Here is a 20,209-nt window from a genome sequence, read left to right as displayed (position 1 = left end):
TTTGATTTTTTCCTATTGAATTGTTGGAGCTCTTTATGTATTCTAGTTATTAATCCCTTGTCAGAATGGTAGTTTGCAGGTATTGTCTCCCATTCTGTGGGTTGTCTCTTCACTTTGTTGATTGTTTCCTTTGTTGTGCAGAAGCCTTTAGCTTGGTGTGATCCCATTTTGCTTTGGTTGCCTGTGTTTTGGGGGTATTTACTCAAGAAGTCCTTGCCCATACCAATGTCCTGAAGCATTTCCCTATTGTGTTTTTTTGTTTTTTTTTTTTTTAGTAGTTTCATAGTTTCAGGTCTTAGATTTAAGTCTTTAATCCATTTTTATTTGATTTTTGTATATTGCAAGAGATAGAGTCTACTTTCATTCTTCTGTATATGGATATCCAGTTTTCCCAGCACCATTTATCGAAGAGACTATCCTTTCTCCGCTGTGTGTTCTTGGCAACCTTGTTGAAGATAAGCTCACTATAGATGTGTGGATTTATTTCCAGGTTCTCTATTCTGTTATGTTGATCTATATGTCTGATTTTATGCCAGTACCATGCTGTTTTTGATTACTACAGCTCTGTAATATAATTTGAAGTCAGGTGATGTGATTCCTCCAGTTTTGTTCTTTTTGCTCAGGATGGCTTTGGCTATTCTGAGTCTTTATGGTTCCATATCAATTTTAGGATTATTTTTTCTATTTCTGTGAAGAATGTCATTGGTATTTTGTGTGGATTGCATTGAATCTGTAGACTGCTTTGGGTAGTATGGACATTTTAATAATATTGATTCTTCCAATCAATGAGCATGAAATATCCTTCCATTTTTTTGTGTGTGTTCTCTTCAAATTCTTTCATCAATGTTTTGTAGTTTCCATTATAGAGACCTTTCACTTCTTTGGTTAAGTTTATTCCTAGGTTTTTTTTTTTTTTTTTTGTAGCTATTACAAATGAGATTACTTTCTTGGTTTCTTTTTCAGATTGTTTACTGTTGGCATATAGAAATGCTACAGATTTTTGTATGTTAATTTTATATCCTGCAACTTTACTGAATTTGTTTACCAGTTTTTTTCTGGAGTCTTTAGGTTTCTTTAGATATAAGATCATATCATCTGCAAACAAGTATAATTTGAGTTGTTCTTTTCCAATTTATATGCTCTTTATTTCTTTTTCTTGTCTGATTGCTCTAGCTAGAACTTCCCATATTATGTTGAATAATAGTGGTGAACATGGGCATCCTTGTCTTGTTCCATATTTTAGAGGAAAGGCTTTTAGTTTTTTCCCCATTGAGTATGATACTAGCCGTGGGTCTGTTCTATATGGCTTTTATCATGTTGAGGTAAGTTCGTTCTATACCCAGTTTTTTGAGAGTTTTTATGTGAAGGGATGTTGAATTTTATAAAATGCTTTCTCAGCATCAATTGAAATGATCATATGGTTTTTGTCCTTTGTTCTGTTGATATGATGTCACATTGACTGATTTGTGTATGTTGAAACACACTTGCATCCCTGGGATGAATCCCACTTGATTATGATGAATAATCTTTTTAATGTGGTGTTGAATTCAGTCTGTTAGTATTTTGTTGAGGATTTTTGCATCTGTGTTCATCAGAGATATTGGACTATAGTTTTCTCACATTAATTTTTCAAAGAGGAAGAAAATGATAATTTTCAAAGATATGGAAAAAGCATTTGAAAAAATTTAACACCTATTTTATGATGAAAACATCTCTTAGCAAACTAGGAATAGAAGGGAATTTTCTTAATCGGACAAAAGATATATAGATAGATATAGATACGGATATAGTCTGTGTGTATATGTATGTATATACAACAAATATCCCTGAGATTGTGAACAAGATGAGGGTATCTACTATCCACCACCTCCATTTAACATTGTATTCATGGCCTACCAACTGCAATAAGGTGAGAATAAAAGGAAAATAAAAATTTATAGGCCGGGCATGGTGGCTCACGCCTGTAATCCTAACACTCTGGGAGGCCAAGGTGGGTGGATCGTTTGAGCTCAGGAGCTTGAGACCAGCCTGAGCAAGAGTGAGACCCCGTCTCTACTAAAAATATAGAAAGAAATTATCTGGACAACTAAAAATATATAGAAAAAATCAGCCGGGCATGGTGGCACATGCCTGTAGTCCCAGCTACTCGGGAGGCTGAGGCAGAAGGATCGCTTGAGCCCAGGAGTTTCAGGTTGCTGTGAGCTAGGCAGATGCCATGGCACTCTAGTCCGGGCAACAGATCGAGACTCTGTCTCAAAAAAAATTTTTTTATAAAGGAAGGAGGTTTATTTGGCTCATGATTCTGGAGGCTGGGAGGTCCAAGATCAGGCAGCTACATCTGGTCAGCTTCTGGTGATGGCCTCGGGCTGTGCTGTAACATGGAAGAAAAGTGGAAAGGGATGCAAGCACACGCAATGAGACCGAACACGAGAGGCAGCCTCGCTTCATAACAACCTACTCTTGCAGTAACTAATCCAGTCCCTAGAGAACTAATCCAGTCCCATGAGAAAGACTTTAATCCCTCTTAATTACCTAATCACCTCTTAAAGGCACCACTCTCAACACTGCCACACTGGGAATGAAATTTCAACATGAGTTTGATGGGGACAAACCACATCCAAACCATAGCAAATACCATCTATGATAGTATTAATAAATATCAAATACTTAAGCATAAATCAAATTAAAGATATCTGTGACCCCCACTGAAAGTTATGAAATGTTATTGACATGAATTTCAAAGGCCCTAATTAGAGAACAATTCCATTCAGGGAGTGGAAAACCTAATATTGTAAAGATATCAGTTATTCTCAAATTAATCTATGAATTCAATGTAATCTCAATCAAAATCCCAGTAGGGCTGATTTGTTTGTTTCTTCTTTTCTTTTTTTCTTTTTCTTTTTTTTCATTCTTTTTTTTCCTTTCCTTTTTTTTCTTTCTTTTCTTTTTCTTTCTTTTTTTTCTTTTTTCTTTTTTTTGCAGAAATTGACAAACTAATTCTGAAATTAACATGGAAATACAAGGGGCCTGGAATAGCCAAGAAGAAGGAGCAGAACATTATTTATCTACTCTTTTCTTTGTTTCTTTCTTTCTTTCTTTTTTTTTTTTTTTTTTGAGGCAGAATCGGACTCTGTCACCGGGGCTACAGTGCAGTGGTATCATCATAGCTCACTGCAACCTCAAACTCCTGGGGTCAAGTGACCCTCCTGCCTCAGCCTCCCGAGGAGCTGAGACTGCAAGTTTGCACCACCATGCCCTGCTAATTTTTCTATTTTTAGTAGAGATGGAGTCTCACTCTTGCTCAGGGTGATCTTGAACTCCTGAGCTCAAGTGATCTTCCTACCTTGGCCTCCCAGAGTGCTAAGATTGCAGGTGTGAGCCACTGCCCCTGGCCAAAGGATGGACTTCTCACCTGTTGAATAGAGTAGAAAGTCTAGAAACAGACCACCACATGTGCAGCTAGCTCCCTGATTTATGACATTATAGAACAATGGAAAATGGTTGGTTTCATCCCAAAAAAATGGGCTGAGACATCCATATGAGATATCTATTAGTGTCTGAGTCCTACCACAGTCATATACAAAAATCAATTCCATGTAGAGTACAGATGTAAACGTGAAAAGTAAAATAATAAAGCTTTTAGGGGAAAAAAATCAAAGAGAACTTGTGACATTGGAGCAAAGATTTCTTAAACAGGACACAAAAGCACTAACTATAAAGAAAAAATATGATATATTGGACTTTATTCAAATTAAAAACTTTAGTTCATCAAAAGTACCAGTAAGAGAATGAAAAGGCAAGCCACAGTGTTGGAGAATGTATCTGGCAAAGATATATCCAACAGACAACTCAAATCCAAAATATATAAAGAACTCTTATCAATCAATAAGAAAAAGGCAGACAACCCAATTAAAAACGGGCAAACTACTTGACCAGGCACTTCCCATAGAGGATATTTAAGGGCTGGTAAAAAGTGGTGCTCCACTTCTTCAGTCATCAGGCTAAGGCAATTTAAAGCCACAGTAAGATAGCATTACACATCCACCAGAAAGGATATAATTAAAAATAGCAGGTGTCACGAGGACCTGGGGCAAGCAGAGCTGTCAGCCAAGGCTGTGAGCAGGCACAGCAGTGGGTTCTGCCCCTGCGTGTGCACTCGGCAGAAATGCGCAGGTGTTCTTCAAGAGAGGTGCCCAGAGGTGGTGGGTCACAGCAGCCAAAACCCATCAGGTGTAGAACAGATAAATGAATAAATATACTATGATTTATTTACACAATGAAAGACTGTGTAGCCATGAGAATGAATGATCTATGACAATGTGCATCATTATGGATGAATCTTATTAAATAGGGTTGCCAGACCGAGCATTACAACAACAGCAGAAAGCCCAATTCAATTTGAATTTTAGATAAACAACGAATACTTTTTTTTATTGTAAGTATGTCCAAATGCCCCCCTTTGGGACATACACTAAAAAACTATTCATATGTACACTTCAAAGGTACGTATTTGTTGTTCATCTGAAATTGAAATTTAACTGGACGTCCTGTATTTTATCAGGCGATTCTACACAAATATAGTATCAGCAAACAAAGCCTTCTACAAAAAATGTAGCCTGCGAGTTCCCATTTCTCCAGGGAATGAAAGCAGGAGAGACCACCTCTGCCCCTGGTGCCGGGATGGTGGGAACGGGGGTGTGTGAGGGTGCTGGGGGTGCTGGGTAGTGTTTTATTTCTTGATCTGGACTCTGGATGCTCTTCACAGGGGCGTATTCAGTTGGTACAAATTCAGCAAGCTGGACAGTTCTCAGAAGTGCACTTTCCTCTGAGTTCTCTGATTGCACCATACTGTTTAATATATGACTCAGACCTCAGGCATGGCCTGAGCTCTTCCCAGTAGAGAGCAACATGCCGTCGGGCAGTAGGACCTGCTCCAGGCTCCTCCTGGTCCTTGTCACTAAATTAACTGCACCTTTGGGTCTCAGCTTCAATGCCACGTCCTCTAGGAAACGCCTGCTCAGTCTAAGCCAGGTGTCCTGCTGTGCCCTCCTTTGTCATTATTCATTATTTATGTAGATACTTGTTGGTTATCTGTCTCACCCAGTTGGAGGCCCCCAGTGCAAGGACCAGGCTGTCTTCCTCCTGTGTGTCCTCAGCGCCCACTGCCTGGCATGTAGCTGGTGCTCAATCATATTTGTTGAAGAAAAGGATTAAAGTCTGTATGTAAACCCACATTTTTTTTCACTTCTTAGAGTTTTTATTAATGCAGTTAACACAAATCCCTAAGAATCAGGACTTCCTTGTTTTCGGCCACAGGTTCCAGAATCTCATTTTTGGAAAGGAACCGTCCTAGAATCACAGTCAGCCACCCTGAATACCGTTGTCCCGACCTACAGGACCTGTGTCTCATTTTGTAGTGGAAGAAACATCCTAGTGCCATGTGATTTGAGTCGCAACTGTTCAACACCTGGTTGCTTTCCTGCTAGTGCAGACTCCAGGGTGCTGTGTCCCCTTTAAGGCAAGGATGCTGGTGTGGCTTTTGGGACTCTCACTCTGGTTTTTTGTCTTGACCCTTGCAGGGATTTGCTGCAGACACTGACCGAGGAGGAGCTGCACACGCTGGAACGGAACCTCTGCATTTCCCAGGATGTGGAGTTCCCCATCCGGGTGGACACACAGGTGCCCACTGCCCTGGCCCCCGCCTTTCCTGCACCCCTTCCCCCCGAGGAGCCACTCTCAGCCAAGGCCAGAAACTCGGAGGCAGAGCTGGCCTGCTCCATGCAGTATGATGACCAGGAGTTGGAACAGCTCAGCCGCATGGTCCACAGGGCTGGGGACGAGATGTCCTCTCTGCTCTCGCCGCCCAGTGCCTGCCAGTCCCCCGCACATAGGCCTGGAGCAGAGGGCAGCCCCCATGGGGAGGCCTCTCCGGGCAGAGCACACCTGCAGGTGGGCAGCGACGAGGAGGAACGGGTGTTCTTCATGGATGACGTGGAGGGTGCAGTGGAAGCCCCCGCCAGGCCCAAGTCCCCTCAAGGTCCATTTGAGTGGGCAGGCAGTGCCCGGGCCAACCCCCAGGAGAGGGGGCATGGAGGCCAGAGCAGAGAAGCAGAGGTCAGCGTTCTTGCCACGGAAAAGGAGCAGGACTTGAGCAACAACAATAACACTGAGGATGACAACGTGCGGGTGACCAGCCTTTCAGGCTCCAACTCCTGCAGCTGCCTGGACTCACAGCTGTACCTGGACGGCTGGGAGGTGAGTGTGGACGACGCCGAGACGGCCGAGATGATCGCCCACCGGACAGGGGGCATGAAGCTCTCGGCCACGGTTATCTTCAATCCCAAATCACCCACCTCCTCGGACTCTGTCGTTGCCACCCAGGAAACCCCAGGCCTCAGCATTTCCCCGTCAGGGCCTGCGACCGAGGGCACGGAGGACAGCTCCCACAAACTCAGCACTGCGGCCACCAACTGCCTCCTTCATTCTTGCGTGTGCTGCGGGAGTTGCGGGGACAGCAGGGAGGACTCTGTGGAGCATTTGCGGGAGAAGTGTAGCCCAGAAAGCATTATCAGTGCCTCTTACACCACTGGCTTAGCCAAGGCCGGCAACAAGGGCCCTGAGAGACAGGATGAGGACCGGCCTGTCCCCGAGGGCCCCCTGCCCGCAGAAGACACCTCCGCCAGCGGGGAGCCCAAAGCCCCCATTTCCAACAAGTGCCTGGCACACACCTCAGGTTCCCAGGTGGACACAGCAACTGTGTCATCGGGAGAGGCCGAGGTGACCAGTCAGCAGCAGGGGTCCGAGGCCAGCGAGCAGATGGGCAAGACACCTGTGGCCCAGGAGGAGCCTCAGCACCCGCTGGGCTCCAGGTAAGAGCTGGTTTGGCCGAGAGACTGGACTCGTCCTTTCTGCATTCGGTGCGGGCAGATTCTCAAAAGTATTGAAATGTTTCTTCCTGGGGCTTCCTGGCCACCAGCAGGTGCTGGGTCTGAGCCTGAGTGTGGTTGTCTGTGCCGGGGCGGCAGGCAGGGGGTTGGCTGTGGAGGAGCCCACCCTGCTGGAAGTTAGGCAGCCAAGAAGTGAGCCCAGTGGCCCCGACCTTTCTGTTTCTGGTGGTACAGGCGCCTGTCACGTGCAGTGGGCACAGTGCCAAGCCTTTGGTCCACCCGTTTTCACAGCCATGGCCCATCCCGACCCTGGTGTGAGCCCCGGTTGGGATCCTGAGACCACCCTTGGCCAGTTCCCAGGCCATATTCCCAGGCCTCTGTCCCTCGAGGGGTCTTCCCCTTCCCCCACTTCCCTCCGGCCTGCGCTCCTCCTGCGCCCTGCTCTCTTCTCCCCTTGGAGGCAGGAGGCTGGGAAGGTGGCGGGGTGGGGGTCTGCAGGACCTGGTGCAGGCACATCCCCTTGGACCCAAGGCTGTTCCCTCTTTCCTTGCTCCCCACTCCCCTGGATTTATCCTGAACAAAGCAGATTACTGCCCAGCATTGGAGACGGGAGGGAAGTGCAGGGGCTGGGCCTGGCCACTGCTAGTTCACACGTGGCCACATCGTCAGGGTGACTGGGCCTGTAACCAGGACCCTGGCTTTCGGGGCTCCTATCCCAGCTGCAGCCGTGTCCACAGCCTCTCTACCAAGGCAGCAGGTGGGAGGACAGGGAGGGGAGGGGCTCAGCTGGAGGCCGGAAAAGCCCCCAGGAGCCGTGGGAGCTGGGCACAGAGGAGAGGCACAGGCCAGAGTAGGAGGGGCACAGCGCGGGAAGGGAGAGCGTTCTGGGGGCAGGACAGGTGCTTCTTGCTCCTGAGCCTTGGTGCCCCCAGGGCAGCATGCGGCTGTGTCGTCCAGGGCAGTGTGCCCAGGCCAGTGTGCTCCGTGGCTTTCAGGGCTGCTCTTCCTTTGAGCTGCCCGTGCAGAGCTCTGCGGCCTCTGCAGCCTGGGCTGTGCCAGCTCCTGGGGTCAGCGGCCGCTGCTTCTGCGGTCCCTCCCGTGCCCCTCCCAGCCCCTGGCAACCCTAAGCTACTTTCTGTCTCTACGGATTTGCCTCTTCTGGACATTGCGTATGAATGGAATCACGTACAGAAGGTTCGACTGTGATTTTTGGCCCTATGAGGGTGTGAAAGCCACACACATTCAGTGGAAACTGTACTTTGAATGTGGAAGCTTAGGTGTATTAAATGCATTTCCGACTTGGGATATTTTCAAGTTACGGTGGGTTTGTCAGGACATAACTCATCATAGGTCAAGGAACATCTGTACTATGTGACCTTTCGTCACCGCTTCTTTCACTGGGCAGAATGTCTTTAAGGTTCATCTGTGTTGGAGCATAAGTCAGTCTTCATTCCTTTTTATTTTATTTATTATTTATTTAGTTATTTATTTATTTTTTTTGAGACAGAGTCTCGCTCTGTTGCCCGGGCTAGAGTGCCGTGGTGTCAGCCTAGCTCACAGCAACCTCAAATTCCTGAGCTCAAGCAATCCTCCTGCCTCAGCCTCCCGAGTAGCTGGGACTACAGGCATGTGCCACCATGCCTGGCTAATTTTTTCTGTATATTTTTAGCTGTCCAGATAATTTCTTTCTATTTTTTAGTAGAGATGGGGTCTCACTCTTGCTCAGGCTGGTCTCAAACTCCTGAGCTCAAACGATCCACCCGCCTTGGCCTCCCAGAGTGCTAGGATTACAGACGTGAGCCACCGCGCCTAGCCTTCATTCCTTTTTGAGGCTGAGTAAAACCCATGGTATCAACAGACCACCTTTGACTGTTCACCAGGTGATAGATGTGTGAGTCATTTCCACTTTTTGGGTATTATGAATTATGCTGCTGTGAAAATTTGTGTGCACATGTTTGTGTGGACGTATGTTTTCAGTTCTTTGGGGTGTATACCTAGGATTGGAACTGGTGGATTATATGGTAATTCTATAACTTTTTGAGGAACTACCAACCTGTTTTTCAAAGTAGCTGCAGTGTACATCCCACCAGCTGGGCACAAGTGTTCCAGTTTCTCCACATCCTCACTAACACTCCTTATTGTCTAAGATTTTTTAAACAGTTTTAACAGATTTTCCTTGTCCTTAGGGCATATCCCACTAGAACATACAGTCAACTGATTGCTTTAACATCACTTGAAATCATTGCTTGCCTGAGGTGATGCCGCCAGTTTTACTCACAGCCAGGTTGATTTGTTTCATTTAGCGTCAGGTGCACAGAGATTGCACAGAGATTGCCAGCCACATGTAATTCAATTTGATAATTGAGTGAAATACTTGCTTGGTTCCCAGCCAAATCTACAAAATAAGATAGACCCAGAGAAGTCTATCCAAAGAGGCCTTATTCCCCCCACCCCTAAAGGGAACAGTTTATAATTTTTTAATAGTTTATCCTTCAATTTTTAAAAATATAAGCAAAGACATAGATAAATGTTCAGATACACACATGTATTTTGCCCCCTCCTGCTGTTTGGTAAAGGGCCCCCCTTGCCTTCCTTACCTCCCTCCCACAGCCTTTCCCTGGTGCTGTTGGGGATCATCCTCTTGTCCCCTAAGGCCAAGTAGGGCCTCTGCGTGGCGGGCCCAGCGTGCACTCAGTCAGGCTCTGTTGCTGGCCTTGAGGTTGTCTCTGGACTTTTGCTGCTACAAAGCGCAGCAGATGGTGCTACAAAGCGCAGCCTGGTGGGAACATCCTCTCCCATTTTTGATAAGGCCATTTTTGAGATGCTGCCCAAGCTTTGTGAGCATGTCACACAGAACACATTTTGTTCCTAAAGGCTGCCGGAGGGCTTTCTTCTTCAAGGCCTCAGACTCAGCTCATCAGTAAGTGAATCATTTTTCTCCAAAGTTGATAGGAAACTGTCAATTCTTTGACAGGATAGGGAGAGTTTTCAGGTTTTGGCCTGCGCTGTTGTTGTTATTTCTCCAAGTGACAACTAGTGGACACCCAGCCCGTCTGGCCGCTCCTCCTACCCTCCTGATGAGATACTTGTGCCCCACGGTGGACACAGCTCTTCACACAGCTGAGCTGCTCTGGCCTCATCCAGCTCAGCACACACACTGCTGCTCAGCTGAAATGAGGAAAGGGGACCTTGCACGGTGGCCTCACAAGGCAATGCCATCTTCCGAAGAATTGTTTCTAGAAGGTGCAGAGGATCCACAAAGAAAGCACATGGCAGGTGGCCAGGTGATAGGGGCAGCCATGCGTTTGGTCTAGGACCTTGACAGTGGCGCCGGGGCCCAGGACTGTGCCTGGAGGTAGCTGGGAGCCAAGTCAACCTGGCGGCAGCAGGTCACACCTGTCCCATCCATGGGCAGTACATACACTAGGAGCACCATTCATTCACTTGTTCATTCATGTCTCAATCATGTTCCTGGGTGGCTGCACCAGCCAATGGAGGCCCACTTAGGAGCAAGAGAGAGGTGGCCTGTCCTCCTGGAGTGTCATCTCACACCGGTACAGAGGTGATAAGGCACTAGGTGTTCTTAAAACAGAAGACCACCTTCACACAAGCAGAGAGTTCACCAAAATTCAAATGGTGTGATGTCAGGAAATCTGGCTGTTGTTCAGTGACATTTTTGCAAGGCTTCGCAAGAGACAGCCAGTCTCACGAGCAGGCATGGGTGTCTCATCCTCCCCATTCTGCCGCTGAAGACTGAGATCAAGAGATTGGTGTTTGCCTTAGCTCAGAGGCTGGTGTCCTGGACATCATGCTGTCATCCTGATGTGACCATGGGACATGCTCATCTGGCAGGTGCCTCTGCGGCCCCTGTGTGTGGCTTGGAGGGCTCAGGGTGACCCGCAGGCATGGCCCTGTGCTGTGGGTTCCCCTCCTACATGCCCGTCAGGCCTCTGTGTGCAACAAGTTACAGGGCTGTGGCAAAGGGCCTGCCTGTGAGGCCAGATTCCCCCGAGACACCTGGAACGCGTGTTTCTGGTCAGGTAGGGGACAGCCTGCAGGTGGAAGGGCAGGGCTGCCTGGGCACCTGCCACGGGGACTGACACAGGCCAAGGGGCAGATCAGCACAGGCCTGCTGGCGTCCTGGCGCGAGGGTCTCAACCAGCGAAAGCCCCTCTCTGGGGCATTTCCTCAGGTCTCGGACGATTCCACCATAGGCTGGGGGGGCCAGACATTGTCCTTGGCAGACGCTAATACGTCCACCCTGCTGCTGTGAATGTTCCAGAACCTGTGTTCTTTAGCTCTTTCCATTTTACTGGCTGCTTTCCTACCTTTTCAGTGGTCAGTGAACCTTCTTTAGAAAAGAGGACGTCTTTTAAAAGCTTATTTTCCCCCATCTAGCCTCATCTCACTGATCCTGAACCTTCCATACTGTCCAAGCGGCTCCATAGGTTACTTTCCGGTGGCAGGAACTCCACTCCGGCCGGCCCATGTTCTTCCAGGATGCACCGGAGCGTGCACCAGCCCCGGCCTTCCGTGAACAACAGCCTTGACTCCCTTTCCTCTAATTCTGAACGTGGTCCTTGTTCATTGTGGAAACTTTGGAAAACATAAGAATAAAAGGAGAAGATAAAAATCACCCAAATCTTATGAGCAGTTTTATTCTTTTTTGTTCACTGGATATGGTTATTAATATATGATCATTTCTCCACAACGTTCTTTGAAAACACGAGTTTAGTCGGCCATTACTCTATCACAAGGACAAATGCTAACTTATTCTACATTTCCCACTGCCACGTTTTTTCCTTTATTAAACCAGCCGCGTGAGCAGTTTCCTGTATGGTTCTCTGCCTCTTGGATTAGCTCTTTAGACTCGGTCCGTAGAGGTAGCATTGCCGCAGCAGAGGCAGGACGTCCTGCACGCTCTGCCACTCACTGCCCGGCTGCTTCACAGAGAGACGTGTGGCCACGCTGACAGCACCGCCCGCAAGGCGGGAAGGCGCAGGCCCTTCGCTGTCCCGGCTTGCTCTTCTCTGGTGATCGGTAACGTGGGCACTTTTTCCTGTCAGTGCCTGTGTGTCGTCTGCGAAGGGACTGTTCACGTCCTTTGCCTGTTTTTAAATGGGGTTTTCGTGTTTTTCTTGCTGACTTGAAAACGTTCCTTCTGGCTGGTGTATTTGTCGCAGGCAGCTTTCTCCAACGTGTCTTTGCCCTCGGACTTTGATGTCTTTTGATTTGCAGATGTCCCAGAGTTTATAGAAGTTCTAGAGACAGTTTTGTTCCGCCTTTCTCTTTCCTCTGGCTGACCCCGTGTGATGTGTGCGTTTCTCCGTGCCCCAAGACCAGGGACGACTCTCCCCGCTCCCTGGTTGCCTGGGTTGGTTTTAGAAATGTTTTCCCATCAGCAACGCAGTCTGATGCCTCGTGAGAGATGAGGCTGCACATCGGAGCCATCACAGCGGCCCGGCCGCCTCACCTTCTCAGGGCGTCTGTAAGCGTCAGAGTGTGACCGTGGGGGCGGCCATCCAGACACACAGGCGCAATTACCCTGGGCTCCGGCTTGGGGAGGTCTCACTGTCCCACCCCGGAAGGCCAGGCCTGCACTGTGTTATTCACCTCTGTGACTACACTTGAGAGTCCAGCTGGTGACCTGCACTCCCCTCCCTCCCTGTCATATGCTCGGTAGGCCTCTCTGGCTGTCCTTTTGGGTAAAATGACAATCTCACAGGGCTGCCCTTGGCACAGGACAGGGGATGAACCTCTACCCTAAACCCATGGCACATGCTCTGTGTGCTCCCTCCTCACGGAGCGGAGCATGGTGGTGGCCGGCAGCTGACAGGGAGGGGTATCTCCTCTCGGAGAACCACTGCAACAGGTGTTTCCTCGCCTCCCGGGCTAGAGTGACTGTGGGGAGTGTCCTGCTCCTTATGCCAATGTGGGGCACAAGGCGGCGCCCTGAGGACTGGCTTCTCGACCTAAACCTCGTTTTGTCATCTGTAGGATGGGCTAACAATAGTCCCCAGCTCACACGGCAGCTTGAGGAGGGAAAGAGAGGCTGCAGTGCATGGAGAGTTCACTGTTTTTCCTCAGCACTCCCCCCTCACCGCCACTGTCACCGTTACCACCATCGTCACCACCACTGTCACCACCGTTACTCGCTCCTTGTCTTGTGTGCTATTATCAGTCTTGACTTCGCCTCCACATTTCTGTTTCCTGGACTCCTGTCCACTGTCCTCAGCTCCCCCGGCAGCGGGACGACTGCTCGGGAGATTTCAAGTGTTCAGCGGGCTCTGTGTCGCGCCCACAGGCGGGAGGGGCTGCCCTACAGCTGCAGCTTTCCCTTCACCTTGCTGTTTCCCGCCCTGCTCCTTCCCCAGCGGGCGCCACGCCCTCCTCCACGCTGTGGCCCTGGGGTTGTCCTAGACAGGTCCTCCATCCTCATGTGTCGGGTCCCTGAGGCCGAAGAGAAGAGCTCGGGCCTGTGCAACTCAGAGGCGGCTCCAACTCCCCCAGGCCCTGCTGACCCTCTTCCCTGTGGAGGTAACTGCTCGAGACCCGCCTGGTCCCTCCAGGTCACGCCACGAAAGGCCTTGTGGCCCTCAGCTGTCCGTGGTGCCCAGCCCCAGGAGGGCAGGATGAGGCTGGCACGGTAGTGAAGGAGCCTCCAAGTGGTGAGTCACTGTCACCAGGCCTTGTTCATGTACCACAGGCGGCTTCGCAATGCCTGGGCCAGCCTGTCCTGGTGGGGCCTCGCCCAAGGGCCGCTGCCGTCCTCCGCCCCGGTAGTCCATTTCCACAGTAACAGTAGCCACACTCCTGGCACCAGCTGTCAGGGCAGTCAGGGGTACCCCGGGGGTGAGTCCTGAGCTGGACCTCCAAAGGTAAGGGGACTTGAGTCCAAGCGTGGGACCAGAGAGGACAGCATGCTGCCTGGCCGACTGGGTACTCAGTGACCGAGATGCAGACGTTTCTAGCCTGGCCCCATGACTGGGCTCTTCTGAGGCTTGGGGGGCATGGCAGCCTCCAGGTGGGAGCACAGGATGCCTGGCAGGGATGCCAGGGCTTGGCAGGGACCCGCCGTGGGGACCGTGTGAACCTGGGCAGCAGGTGCTTCCCCTCAGGCCTTGCCCCTGCCCGCTGGGACGAGCACACCTGGCTGTTCCCACCAGAGCTGTCTGGGGTGGGCCAGGCCTGGGCACCCAGGGGTCTGATGTGGCCATCGGCCCCTGTGGCAGGTGTCCCGAGGCCCTGCAAGGAGCACCAAGGCCTCCCACTCCCTCCACACCCCTGGAAGGAGAAACAAGATTAAGCAGTTTTGACCAGGCACGGTGCCTCATGCCTGTAATCCCAGCACTCTGGGAGGCCGAGGTGGGAGGATTGCTTGAGGTAAGGGGTTTAAGACCAGCCTGAGCAAGAGCGAGACCTTGTCTCTACTAAGAATAGAAAAAATTAGCTGGGCATGGTGGTATGTGCCTGTAGTCCCAGATCCGTGAGAGGCTGAGGCAGGAGGATTGCTTGAGCCCAGGAGTCTGAGGTTGCTGTGAGCTAGGCTGACGTCACGGCACTCTAGCCTGGGCAACAGAGTGAGACTCTGTCTCAAAAAAAAAAAAAAAAGAAAGAAAGAAAGAAAGAAAGATTAAGCAGTTTAAAAATGGGGTGGGGAGGCTTGGAATTCATCAGACTCTTAAAAAGCAGATTAGGCGGAATGGCTGTCATCAAGTCAATCAACCATAAGTGACGAGGCTTCGTGGGCCAGGAGAGGGGAGACAGGGCCGAGACCAGAGCATGGGCTTGGGGTGAGAGGGCAGGGCTGGGTTCCCACCAGAGCCCCTCACTGGCACTAGCCACGCAACCTCAGCGAGCACAGTGATGCCCGAGGGGAGCCGCCCTTCTAGAGCTGGCATGGAGTTAGGGGGCCTGCCCTGGCCTGGCTGTACTCTCTGTGGGTGGGTGGTGATCGCAGGGTGGCCACGGCAGCTCCCCTCAGCTGTCCCCCAGCCCTCTGGTCCCTGGTGACTCTGGCTTCTCCTTCTGGCCTCCTCACTGTACCCCAAACCATCCCCCACCCTGCTCCTTCCCTGTGTCAAGTCACCATTGTCCTCAAGAGCCCCACCTGCTGGCAGCTCCAGCTACACTGCAGGAGCCCCTGGCTATCCTCTTTCCCTCGCACCCCATCCAGTCCTTCAGCCAGTGCCAGGGAATAATTCAGATCTTTGGTGGGGCGGAGGGTGCGGTGGGGCAGCTCTTTTAGTGAGAGCAGTCGGGGAGCCTCCCTAGGCGTGGCCGGTGCTGAGGCCTGAGTGGAGGGAAAGGGCCCCAGGTAGGGGGCGGGGCTGGGGGGACCCAGAGAGCTTTGAGGAGAAGGGTGGGCAGGAACAGAGTCAGAGGCAATAACAGGTAAACAGGGAAGTAAAGCCGTCTGCTATTTTAAAAATCGCTGTAAACAGCTTTATTGAAATATTGGTGTACAGTAATGGCAGCATTTGAGTTCCGGTTCCTGCATATCCTCCCCCGGCACTTGGTGTGGTCAGCCTTTTTAACTTTAGCCATTCTGATCGGCGTGACATGGTATCTCACTGTGGTTTTAATTTGCATTTCCCTAAGGAACAGTGATGTTGAGCATCTTTACGGGCTATTTGCCTTCTTTGGTGAAGCATCTGTTCACATCTTTTGGGTTGTTTGTTTCCTTATTGAGTTTTGCGAGTCCTTTATGTATTCTGGATAAAAGCCCTTTATCAGATATGTGATTTGCAAATTTTCTTCCAATCTGTGGAAGAAAGCTTGTCTTTTCATTCTAACACTATCTTTTGAAGAGTAAAATTCTTAATTTTGATGAAGTCCAGTTTATTAATTTTTATTTTCTGGATTGTGATTTTGGTGTCATATCTAAGAATTATTTTCATAACCCAAAGTCACAAAGATTTTCCCATGTTTTCTTCTAGAAGTTTTATGCTTTTAGGTTTTACATTTAGATCTATACAGTATTCTGTTTGGAGCTAATTTTTATATGTGGTGTGAAGCATGGATCAAAGTTTTGTTTTGTTTTGTTTTATATAAAGAAAGCAAATTATTCCAGAGTTATTTGTTGGAAAAGGCTATCATTTCTCCATGGAATTGCCTTTTCGCCTTTATCAAAATTCAGTTGACCGTGTATGGGTGGGTTTATTTCTGAACTTGTGTTCCATTGATGGATTGGCCTAGATTGTCGGCAGTGCCACATTCTCTTGAATATGGTAGCTTTATAAAAAGCCTTAAAGTCAGGTAGTATAAGTATCCAACTTTTTTCTTCTTTTTCAAAATTGTTTTGGCTATTCTGTGTCGTTTGTGTTTCCATATGAATTTTAGAATCAGGTTGCCAATTTTTGCCAAAAAAAAAAAAAAAAAGGGCCGGGTGCGGTGGCTCACGCCTGTAATCCCAGCACTCTGGGAGGCCGAGGCGGGAGGATCGTTTGAGCTCAGGAGTTTGAGACCAGCCTGAGCAAGAGTGAGACCCCGTCTCTACTAAAATAGAAAGAAATTATATGGACAACTAAAAGTATATGTAAAAAAAATTAGCCAGGCATGGTGGCGCGTGCCTGTAGTCCCAGCTACTCGGGAGGCTGAGGCAGGAGGATTGCTTGAGCCCAGGAGTTTGAGGTTGCTGTGAGCTAGGCTGACACCATGGCACTCTAGCTCGAGCAATAGAGCGAGACTCTGTCTCAAAAAAAAAAAAAAAATGCTAGGGATTATGTAGAATCTATGTATAATTTGAGAAGAATTAACATCTTAATAATATTGAGTCTTCTGATTCATGGACACAGTATATCTCTTTATATATTTAGGTCTTTAATTTTTCTCAGTAAAGTTTTATGGTTTTTATTATATAGGTCTTACATATCTTTTATTAGATTTGTCCGTAAGTATTTATATTTTTTGATACTATTGTAAATGGCATTGTTTTGTAATTTCAGTTTACAATTATTCATTGCTAACATTTAGAAATATAATTGATTTTTGTGCATTGATATTCTATCCTGCAACCTTGCTAAACCTGTTTCATTAATTATGGTGGGGTTTTTTTTTGAAGATTTCATCAGGTTTCCTACATAGACAATCATGTTGTCTGAAAATAAAGGCACTTTTACTTCCTTTCAACTGGATGTCCCTTATTTCTTTTTCTTGTGTTTTTTTAACCAGCCAGAACCTCAGGAACAGTATTGAGTAGGAGTGATGACACAGGATAATTTTGCCTTATTCCCGAGCCTTCAGTATCTAACATTAAGTGTGATGTGAGCTGTAGGATTTTCACAGATGCCTTTTATCTTCCCAAATAAAAAGGAAGTTCTCTCCTAGTCCCAGTTTGCTGAAAGTTTTTTTTAATCAAGAATAGATGTTGGATTTTCTCAAGTGCTTTTTCTGCATCTTTTGGGATAACCATATGGTTTTTCTGCTTTAGTGTGTTTATGTGATAAATCACATTGATATTCAGATGTTCAGCCAACCTTGCCATCCTGGGTGAACCTTCTACATTTTTGCTAAGAATTTTGCATCTATTTTGTGAGGAATGTTGGGCAGTAGTTTCTTGTCTTGTAATGCCCCTTTCCGGTTTGGGTATCAGAGTAGTGCCGGGATCCTAGAATGAGTTGGGGAGCATTCCCACCTCTTCAACTTTCTGGAAGAGTTTGTGTAGAATTCGCATTATTTCCGCCTTAAATGTTAGACTTTACCAGTGAAGCTATCTAGGCCTTGAGTTTTCTTTGTGGGAAGAGTTTTAACTACAATATCGACGCTTTACTTACTAGCTATCTGCTTGAGTATCCATCTCTTGCTCAGAGGGCGGGCAAGTTTCTGTGCTGCTGTGATTCGTGATCCTTGGTCTCTGCAGAGGGTCTTCCAGGGGGGACTCTCCAGGGCTTCCTGTCCTCTGCCCTGGGGACTTGGCCCTGCCCACCTAGCCCCTCCCCCAACAATGGCTTCCTGGCCTCATCCCTGCAGTGGCCTCTTCCATATGTGCCCCGCGCACTCCTGCTCCTTTGAGCCATTGTCTCCCCCCTGCTGTTTTGTCCCTCCCTGTCCCTTCTACACCAAGCAGCCACAGTTCGGTCTCACTTGCTGCCTTTGATGAAGCAAGTGGGAGCTCTGCCTGTGTGGCCTCGCTGCGTCCCACTGCCACCTTCCTACCCGTCTGACCCCAGATTTCCAGCTGCCTGCAGGACCCTCCCAAGTCCACCCTGGGCATCTCATGTTCTCTGGTGTGGCGTCCTCCCTGCCCCCCATGCTGCATCCCCAGAGCACTGGGACGTGCCTGATTCCTTGGTTGGGGGAGCCCTGGCTCTGGGCTGGTGAAAATGAGGTGGCCCTGAGGGTGGGAAGGAGCAAGGTCTCAGGGTGTCCTGGAGCTGGGGCCATTGTGGCAGACGTCCCAGTCCAGGAATCTGCCCCCAACCCTGCAGCCCAGCCTGCTCAAACCCCTGCCCCAGCCCACTGCCCCCACCCAGGGCAGGCCTGGTCACAGTCTAGCCCCGGTTTCCCAGGACACAGACTAGCCCCGGTTTCCCAGGGCACAGACACGGTTGGCCCCTCAGGCAGGGTCCACATCCTCAGTCAGGTGTGTGTGGAGGGGTAGGTCTTTGAGGGGCTGCCATGCTGGGGGTTCCAAGAGAAGGGGCTGGGCAGAGCCCAGGCCTGCAGTGCTGCCCCTTGAGGTACAGCTGTCTGTCCCCTCCCCGCATCCCTGGAGCAGCTCCAGCCCTCTGGACAGTTCTCAGGGAGCAACAGCAGGTGTGCCGAGGGGGTATCGCTGTGAACCATGGCCACACACCCCCAACTCCCTGTTCCTTTGGGCATCGGGGGACTCCACAGTCAAGGAGGGAGACCAGAATGCCATCCTCAGTCAACTTCACCCACTGCTTTGAGATTCATCAGCCATGGAAGCTTCTGTTGAGAGTTTTAAAAAGCAACAAAAGCCCAGAAAAGGTCTGCACGTGCGAGATGAGAATGATGATGGAAGCCTCCTCTGCTCACATGGTATGATGTGGATGCATATCTGTGTGTATACTTTTAGCTTATCTGTATTTCCTAATTTTTTTACAGTACATATGTATTGTATATGTAATTAAAAAGTAATAGTGGCTGGGTGCAGTGACCCACTCCTGTAATCCTGCCTTTTGGGAGGCTGAGGCAAGAGGATTCCTTGAAGCCAGGAATTTGAGTCCAGCCTGGGCAACATAGCAAGACCCCATCTCTACAAAAAATTCAAAAAATTAGCCAGGCATGGTGGCATGCGCCTGTAATTCTAGCCACTTGGGAGGCTGAGATGGGAGAATCACATGAGCCCAGTTGTTTGAGGTTGCAGTGAGCTATGATGATGTCTGTCTCCCTCCCAAAAAAAAGAAGTAAAGAAGTAAGAGTATAAGATTAGGTTCCCATGCCCCCATAGTGAGATCTTTTCAAGAACTGGGCTGTGTCCAGGCCTGGGCCCAGCTGTGTCCCCCCTGCCCAGCATCTTGGCCAGGTGGGGCTAGGCCCAGAGGAATCAGACCATCACTTCCACCTCTCCCCCGACTCTTTGGCTGAGAGGAGGCATTTGTGCCTGGCCTTAGTGGGGAGATTAAGGGGTCATGTGAACACCCCAAGGCGATGCCTAGCCTGGCCCCAGGCCTGCAGCAGGAGAGGAGTGAGGCCGGTCTGGAAGAGCTGACTTCTTGAAAGACTCAGTGAGCCATGGTGTCAGCAGCTGCTCTGGGGCCCAGAGCAGGTCAGGTGTGGCTCTGCTGCACCCCTACCCCCAGGTCCCTGGCTTTGGGAGATGTCTCCTGGGACTGTCAGCAAGCAGTGTTGTAGCCTCATGCGTGGACAGAGCTGGACAGGGCAGGTGGGCTCTGTGCCTTGTGGAAACAGGTCCCATTGGAGGGCTGTGGGATCCAGAGACAGTTCACCATGGCAACTTGGAAAGTGACCTCCAGGACCTGCAACCTGTCGGTCACCAGGCAACATTGCATCTGATCCTCTGAAGCCCCAATTTTATCCAAGGGGAGGCTGCCTCCTGGGGGCCAGCAGGCCTGGGAGCTGCCGGACCTCCTCCTAGAGCATGGCCCACACTCTCCGGGCTCCAAGGAGACCGGCATGGGTGGCCTTTCCCCCCAGAGTGATCTTGCACAGGGTCTCTCGGGGCTTGCTGGGGCCGTGCCGTCTGTCTGCTATCAGGCTGGGATAGTGTCTGTTAGGGCAGTGGGCTCCCCCAGGCCTGTCCACTGTCTGCTATTGGTCCTCCCCCATCTTGGAACCTAGTCAGTCCCCCAGGGTTCTGTAGCTTGTCCTTGGAGTGAGGAAGGCACCATGGCTTC

The 20,209-nt window shown here is 49.4% G+C and overlaps 1 protein-coding gene across 2 annotated transcripts in view; it reads left to right on the top strand.

Annotated features, from left to right (window-relative positions):
- ZFYVE28 (zinc finger FYVE-type containing 28) overlaps positions 1 to 20,209 on the top strand; it is a 116,475-nt gene that overhangs the window by 79,523 nt on the left and 16,743 nt on the right. For both annotated transcript variants that reach the window (XM_069496013.1, XM_069496014.1), the window contains one exon: positions 5,580 to 6,869. In XM_069496013.1, the coding sequence (XP_069352114.1) occupies positions 5,580 to 6,869 (1,290 nt within the window). The remainder of the gene's footprint in view (positions 1 to 5,579; positions 6,870 to 20,209) is intronic.

The sequence above is a fragment of the Eulemur rufifrons genome, chromosome 20 (assembly GCF_041146395.1).
Source record: "Eulemur rufifrons isolate Redbay chromosome 20, OSU_ERuf_1, whole genome shotgun sequence".
NCBI lineage: Eukaryota > Metazoa > Chordata > Mammalia > Primates > Lemuridae > Eulemur > Eulemur rufifrons.
The sequence above is the reverse complement of the archived record's forward strand: the minus strand, read 5'-3'. Positions and strand labels throughout refer to the sequence as shown.